The sequence below is a fragment of the Gigantopelta aegis genome, chromosome 10 (assembly GCF_016097555.1).
Source record: "Gigantopelta aegis isolate Gae_Host chromosome 10, Gae_host_genome, whole genome shotgun sequence".
NCBI classification, from domain to species: domain Eukaryota; kingdom Metazoa; phylum Mollusca; class Gastropoda; order Neomphalida; family Peltospiridae; genus Gigantopelta; species Gigantopelta aegis.
In genome coordinates, this window is record NC_054708.1 from 7198322 (window position 1) to 7206817 (window position 8496).

The 8496-nt window shown below is 37.5% G+C and overlaps 1 protein-coding gene across 1 annotated transcript; it reads left to right on the forward strand.

Annotated features, from left to right (window-relative positions):
* Positions 1-389: 389 nt before the first annotated feature.
* LOC121383943 lies at positions 390-8072 on the forward strand. Its single transcript, XM_041514051.1, has 6 exons — positions 390-499; positions 1777-1936; positions 3127-3254; positions 3903-4020; positions 6285-6433; positions 7859-8072. The coding sequence occupies exons 1-6, from the start codon at positions 457-459 to the stop codon at positions 7903-7905; spliced, it is 645 nt and encodes a 214-aa protein (XP_041369985.1). The 5' UTR covers positions 390-456; the 3' UTR covers positions 7906-8072.
* The last annotated feature ends 424 nt before the right edge of the window (positions 8073-8496 follow it).

The window sequence follows — 8496 nt, forward strand, 5'->3', positions numbered from 1 at the left end:
TAGAGAAGTAATACTTTAAATATTAAATGTAACAATTTACTACTACTGTATTCTGAAGAGCTCATATCAATAAGCATAATTATTACACCAAGTATAACTTTAAATAAATAATTCCTGTCATTTTCATGATGTTATAATTTATCTCAATTTTAGATCTTTAAAAGTTAACATTTTGACATGTCCATATACTGACAACATAATTGTGTTTAGGAGTTCAGCATAAACAATTCGTCGCTTTGAGAACCAGTATCGTTTGGATAAAACTGAAAATGTCATGGCCAGTCAAATTAGAACCAATTTCGTTGAAATTTTCATAATACTCGGATGTTCGAAGGTTGTGCGTTATTAAATATTGTTATTTCCTCAACATAATTGCTGAGTTACTGTATAAAATGATGACACACACCGAAGGAAAACAGTAACCCTGCCAGAGCCATCACTGACGACATCCTCAACATGAACAGTTTTATGAAGATTCCCCTTCTTGTGCTTCTTGCCGGTAAGAACTCATTTTGCTTTTTTTTAAAATTATACTTAGCTCAAGTACTCTGATGGTAAGAAAGCTAAACGAACATTTGGACAGTTATAAAAAAAAACCCTCTCTTACGTATAGCTATGCAATGTCCGTCTGGCTCTCTTGCCGTCAGAGTACTCGGGCTGTATTATGCTGTACATATATTATAACTTTTGATATCCCCGTAGTGGTGAACACTGGTTAGACCACGAAACACTTGAGAAAACATATTTTCCTATTAGATACATGCATTATTTACGTCGAATCGCTGTCTTCACACGTGAAATATAAAACGGTTTTCTTAACCAATAGTTACATGTAAGTATTCGTTTCCCAAGATAAGATTATTTTTCACACGACATTTAATGGGAATTGTAATGATGGAGTTGTTGTGCGTGGGCGTGGATGGACACTGGTTCACCAGTGTTCGCAACTGGACGCGCTTATGAAGGAAGTGATACACGGGAATTCTAGACTGTGGCGAGTGTACAAGTTTTGGGGGATTGAGGGTCGAGTTGTGCTCTTTCGATTTTTGGAATTTGTTTTAAAGAAAGAAAATTCGCTTTGATGAGGTGGTTTCCACTCACAAAACCCCACTCTTGCACACGCGCTTGAACTTCGCGATGAAAGTTTGTACCTACGTTGGCTTTACAACAAACACTTCAGTAACAAATACAATGTGTGTTGAACTACCTATCCTCATTCAAATCGCGCGCCTGCAGTGGTTGGGGTAGTTGGGTTCCGAAACTACACCATGCCTGCTCCAAGTGATTCTCCCCCCCCCCCCCCCCCCCCCAATGTATTTTCTGGGGAAGTATTATTCAATCCCCCTTAAAAACTTCACTCGCCACAGGCTAGACACCTCGGACAATTTTTAGCATACGCGCCAGAATTCTACTATGTAAACGGGTGGGATTTAGTTCAGTCGGTTGAGCGCTCGCCTGAGGTGCTTGCATCGCAGGATCGAACCACCTCGGTGGATCTATTCCTCAGATTGCATGGGTTTTATTTTCGTTCTAACCAGTGCACCACAACTGGTCAAAAGCCGTGGTATGTGCTTTTCTGTCTGTGAAAAAGTGCATATGAAAAAATGGAAGAATGTAGCGGGTTTCCTCTGATGACTGTTTCAGATCCAGTTTAGCCGATGATTAATAAATCAATGTGCTCTTGTGGTGTCATTAATCAAAACAAACTTTTAACTCTACTGTGAAAATGTACGGAGTCTCCATTTGTATGTTTTCGTTTTGTACGACCATCACCAGGTCTGGCAAGCAGCGCCCAGGCTATAGCGAACTGCAGACAGCTGACGACAGAAATTGAACATTGTTTCCTCCCGATCTACACGTTATACGGCTCGAGCGCCACAGGACAGGTCCAGTTCGTCGAGATGGGGGACCAGCAACAGCTGGATGCAGTGTGCAGGTTAGCAGACAAATTAAAGACACGAGCAATACAGGCTTCGTAAATTCAGTGGCGAGATTTAGCTCAGTCGGTTGAGTGCTCGCTTGAAATACTTGCGTCGCAGGATCGACCACCTCGTGGCTCTATTCAACTTATTGTTTTTCTCGTTCCAACCAGTGCACCACAACTAGTCAAAGGTCGTGGTGTGTGCTTTCCTGTCTGTGGGAAAGTGCATATAAAAGATCCCTTACTGCATTAGAAAATATATTTTTGCGGGTTTCCTCTAATGACTACGTGTCAAAATTACCACATGTTTGACATCCATTTGCTCTAGTGGTGTCGTTAAACAACATTTTTTAACTTTAGAATATCAGTATCTGTATATCAGTATCTGCATATCAGTATCTGTATATTCAATGTGTTTCTGGTCATCCTAATTTTTTAAGTAGTCCAGACTGGATTTGTTCTCCTAATAATTTCATACGAAGATATATTAGGAAATAAAATGAAGATGGACCTGGATTTGGTCTCCCAATAATCTCATATATTAGGAAATAAAATGTAGATTGACCTGGATTTGGTCTTCCAATGATTTCATACGAAGATATATTAGGAAATAAAATGTAGATTGACCTGGATATGGTCTCTTAATAATTTTATACGAAGATATATTGGAAAATAAAATGAAAACTGACCTGGTGCAAACGCCACGACGACCAGAAACACGTTTGATATACATACACTGATATTTTGTGCAGAATTTAAAACATTTAATATGCAAGTTTAGTTATCGGCAAAATATTAACAATGGCAACACACTCTGGATGGTCCCTTTAAGGAAATGGTCACAATTCAGTTTGTTGAAAGAGTTGTAAACATACAGGTAGGGGGTGGGACATAGCCTAGACTGGTAAAGCGCTCGCTTGATGCACGATCGGTCTGGGATCGATCCTCGTCGGTGGGCCCATTAGGCTATTTCTCGTTCCAGCCAGTGCACCATAACTGGTATAGCAAATGCCTTGGTATATGCTATCCTGTCTGTTGGAAGGTGTATGTAAAAGATCCTTTGCTACTAATGGAAAAATGCAGTGGATTTCCTCTCTAAGACTAAATGTCAAAATTACCAAAGTGGTATTGTTAAATAAAACAAACTTTACTTGTAAATGTACAGTTTCATGATTACTGATCTCATAAATGTAATTTTTTGACAGCGAGTTGCACACTGCCATCCAATGCACTGACCGTTTGCTAAAGCAATGCCACGGGCCTGTCGTGTCCGACTTGGTAACAAATACTTTAACCGACACCTTTGGCTATATCTGTGGAGAAGGTAGACAAGGTAGGTTAACTCCATAGATAAAAAAGAAAGAAAAACAGTTCGCCGTAGTTGTCTTAGGCCCGTAATTCAAACATTAGTTAGCTTAACCGGCAGAGGTTCTAGAATACGGTGGCCTGATGCACGTGGTTTTTAGTTCCGGGCCACTAAACATTGCTTTGAGGGAGACCGATGGTAAGTGAAAATGTGAAAACCCCCAGTTAACCAGTGCTTAACAAACCAAATAGTGAATCAGTACACACACTAATTGAAGTGATAATGTTGAAACTTGATGTAGAACAATGATAAGGTGTAGTTTTGTATTTATACAATAATACTTAACCTAAAAGGCACATATTTGACTAACCCAGGGTTAATATAACTATGCTTTGTACAACCAGGCCCTGATGGTTTTGAGAAAACAATCGCTTAGGGTAAACCATTGTATTGCGTTAATTGTATTCTTTACACTAGATCTCGCCGTACTTAGATTATGGGGAGTCATTTAAGACATAGTAATGTATAAGTAGATACAGAACAGAACAGAACTTTATTACACTCAGGCCGTTCCACAACGGCGCTAGAGGAACATACATAATAAATAGTATAAACGTGACAAGATGGTTTACAGGAGGATGAAATAATTGAATGTGACCTAATTAATCATTTCAGCTATGATTGACGAACTGAGTTGTTGGGAAAATCCCAGTTTTGAATCCAGCCTTGCTGTCTGTGAGCATCAATCCAAGATGGCGGCTAGAAGAGCAACATCAATGAGCGCCGTTTGTGGGTAAGTTATAATAGGATGGTAATGGTTACAGTACGGAATGGCATATATTTAATTATGTGAAATCTTTGAAAATCACATGGATACGTAAGCTCCTTGATCAAGAATCAAAATGGAAACATATAGTGTTAACTAATTACCCTAACCTGGAGAATTTAGCTGTGTTTGGTAATGACTATCCTATAATTTTAGTTAAGAATATTTCAAATTATTTCTGGAAAGATTGTTTAACTGCTTAGAGTAGTTTTGTGGGAAAAATTACAGTGAATGAATTTAAAGACTACTTTTGTGAACCAATTTTCTTTAATAGCAATACTTTATAAAGATTGGCTTTAAATCTTTTGTAAAGTATAGTTGGCTAAGAAAGGGTATAGCGCAAATTTGTGATTTGTATGATGAGAAAGAGGAATTTCTTTCTCTGGCAGATTTTAAAGAGGTACATGATATTAACGTTTCTTTTATGGACTATGTAGGAGTGGTTAATTCTTTTAAACAATATCTCAAGAAACTGAATTTTAAGACTGATTATAGTAGTATATTAATATATCCTTAGATGACAATCCTCTTTTACGTAAACTACTTTCTGTCAAGAAAGGCTCAAAACTGTATTATTTTGTTTAATTTCTGGGATTAATAATTAAGCTAAATCAAAATATGAAATTCAATGTGGATCAGACATTAAGTGGTCTAGCATTTTTGTAAAACCATTTAAAACAACTTTGGAAACAAAATTCAGATGGCTCCAATATAGAATATTAAATAGAATACTAACAACCAATACCTTTTTGTATAGAATAAATTTAAGAAATGATTATAAATGTACTTTTTGCTCCGGGCACCTATTTTGGGAGTGTAGATTTCATCCAGTGGATTACGGAAAGTTGTACCCATGTGAATAATATGAGTCTCTCTGAAGAACTGGTAATTCTTGGCATAAAAAACCCCATACAACAACAGATGCTGCATTTGACTTGTTACTACTCGTTACTAAATTTCACATTTACAAATGCAAATTGCAAAAATTTAAACTTTAAACATTTCCAAAAGAAGTTCAATATAGATATAACATTGAACATTCAATCTACCAGGGAAGAAATAATCTGCATCTGTTTAATAAAAAGTGAGTATAATATCAACCGCTCTTTGATAAAATGTCCAATTAATTAATTAATTTTATTTATTTATTTTTTATTATTAATTTTTTTTATTTTGTCTTTGTGGCTTTACTCCCAACAGTTCATACTTGTTTTAGGACACTTTTATATACATAGTAATTGAACAGTTTGGTTTTTGATGGTATTACTTTTTCTGTGACTGGGAGGCTGAGGGAATATGCTAGTATGAATGATGTATGTGTCGGTGTGTGGGTGTGTATCAAGTAAATTAGGTGTGAATGAATGTTTAAAAAAAAATGTATTCACCATTCTATAATATTCTATTTTGTTGATACAACTTCCTGGGTCCTGTTGACCACCTGTCCTCTGTTTCCTCCCTGGATAGAGGGTAGGCTTTTTCTTATAACATATATATAATAATAACACAAAACCAAAAAAACAGAAAACAAAAATATCCGTGTATATATATATATATATATATATATTTTTTTTTTTTAATTATTATTATTATTTTTTTTTTTTTTTGGGGGGGGGGGGGGGGGCGTCTTCATTCCTATCAAATAGATTGAGAGAAAGATAGGCAGACTGAAGACAGATTACAAAACAGTTGTAATATATAGAATGCCAAACGAATGATTATGCCTTTTTGCATAGGTTGTTAGCCTACTATTATTGTGAGTAGAATGATGAAAATCCACGGTGTAAAGTTTTCGGGCCAGCTCATTTTGCCTCAATGTTTCCATTGTTAATGCTCGAATGCAAAGCTTTGTTCCAGCACTGTGTGTGTGTCTGTGTGTGTGTGTGTGTGTGTGACTGTGTGTGTGTATGTGTGTGTGTGTGTGTGTGACTGTGTGTGTGTGTGTGACTGTGTGTGTGTATGTGTGTGTGTGACTGTGTGTGTGTGTGACTGTGTGTGTGTGACTGTGTGTGTGTATGTGTGTGTGTGTGTGACTGTGTGTGTGACTGTGTGTGTGTGTGTGACTGTGTGTGTGTGTGACTCTGTGTGTGTGTGTGTGTGACTGTGTGTGTGTGTGACTGTGTGTGTAGAGAGAGAGAGAGGGTATTGACTATCGTCTTGTACGCTTATGTTTATCGACAATTAACTATAGCTAGCCTTTAATTGTGCTAAGTCTACTCGTGTCTTCCCTTCAGCATCTTAGACAACTACAAAACATGTGTTCAAAACAGAGTCACCTCACTCTGCAATGCCAACGCCGGTAACTTCATCTACAACGTGTTCAAGCATGCGTCGGCATCGGTCTCCAAACAGATGGGATGTGATGTGCATTTAACACACACACGTGAGTATTTAAACATTTAACACACACACACACACGTGAGTAAGCATTTAACAAACAAACACACACACACACACACACACACACACACACACACACACACAAACACACACACACGAGTATATTTCTCGTTCCAACCAGTGCACCACGACTGGTATATCAAAGTCCGTGGTATGTACTATCCTGTCTGTGGGATGGTGCATGTAAAAGATCCCTTGCTAATAAAAATATGTAGCGGGTTTCCTCTCTAACACTATATGTCAAAATTACCAAATGTTTGACATCCAATAGCCGATGATCAATATATCAATGTGATCTAGTGGTGTTGTTAAACAAAACAAACGTTTTAATACCCCCCCCACACACACACACACACATACGTGTGTATATAAGCATTTAACACACGTGAGTATATAAGCATTTAACACACACACACACACACACACACACACGTGAGTATATAAACATTTAACGCACGCACACGCACATCATGAACATTTAACACATGTGAGTATATAAGCATTTAACACACACACACACACACACACACGTGAGTATATAAGCATTTAACACACACACACACACACACACACACACACACACACGTGAGTAAACATTTAACACGCACGCACATACATACACACAACATAAGCATTTGACACACGTGAGTATATAAGCATTTAAAACACACACACACACACACACACACACACACACACGTGAGTATATAAGCATTTAACACATGCACATGCACATACACACACGCACACGTACACGTGAATATATAAGCATATATCACTTTTTGGCACCTTCCTACGCCCGTGTATTATTGTTTTGGGTATTTATAGCTACGCGACTATTATTCGATTAAATAAGAAAATATCGTCGGATATGTTAATCATGCTGCTGGTTAAATAAAATAGTTTTTGCTAGTCACTACTAAACATGGGCGGATCCTGAGGAATTTACAGGGGTCCCATGACACAAACACGCACGCACGCACGCACGCACACACACACCCCTCGCCCTTTTGAAGTGCCCTTTTTGATGACTTCTTTTATTTGTACATTCATCATTCACAATATACGACACTAAATTGCCCTCAAAACGCGTTTGTAATCATCTTCATTTTAAACAATTCCGGGGAGCATGCCTCCAAGCCTTTGGGAGCTCTGCACATTTGCATTCGGAAATCACATTCATATACTTACGTTTGTTTGTGATGGGGTGTCGTTAAACATTCATTCATTCATTCATTCATTCATTCATTCATTCATTCATTTATTTATTCATTCATTCATGCCTTCGTCAAACTCAAACTTTTCATTATTATGTGTTTTGTGACAGTAATAACAAAGTCCTAATATAATATATATATATTAAATAAAAAGAAACAGAAAACCTTCAGCATGTTGCCTTTCGTTTTAGGTGCCATCATGGGATTGCTTGCACGACGTGGTGCCTTCAGGAAGTGATCCGAGAAGAACAGAATATTTCACATTTAGGCCTACTATAAAACGCGGACTTGGTGACCCGTAGGCCCATATTCACCTAAGGCCTGAATATATTCTGAATACAAAATTATTACTGATAATTTTGACGACTGGATTTTTTAAACATAAATTAAAATTATGTAAAATAATATTTGACTTGGCATTTCTTTATTGTGGCTACTGCGTGTGCATATTCCTGTGCGTTCGTGCGTGAGCGTGTGTGTGCATGATGTTTTTCATAGTATATTCCCACTGGAAACGTCTTAGTCGATTCCATATATCATAACTCGAAGGCTGGACGGCAGCTAATATTTTGTTTGTTTGCATTTCTTGGTCTTTTTAGAACTCATCTGATGTCGGTCTATCTATGATCAGTCCACGTCGGTGGGCCCATTGGGCTATTTGTCCAGCCAGTGCACCACGCTGCCTGTAGAGTGGTGTATATGAAATATTCCTTGCTACTAATGAAAAAATGTAGCGGCTTTCTTCCAAGATTATGTCAAAATTTCCAAATGTTTGGCATCCAATAGTTGATAATAAATAAATCAATGATCTCTAGAGGTGTCGTTAAAC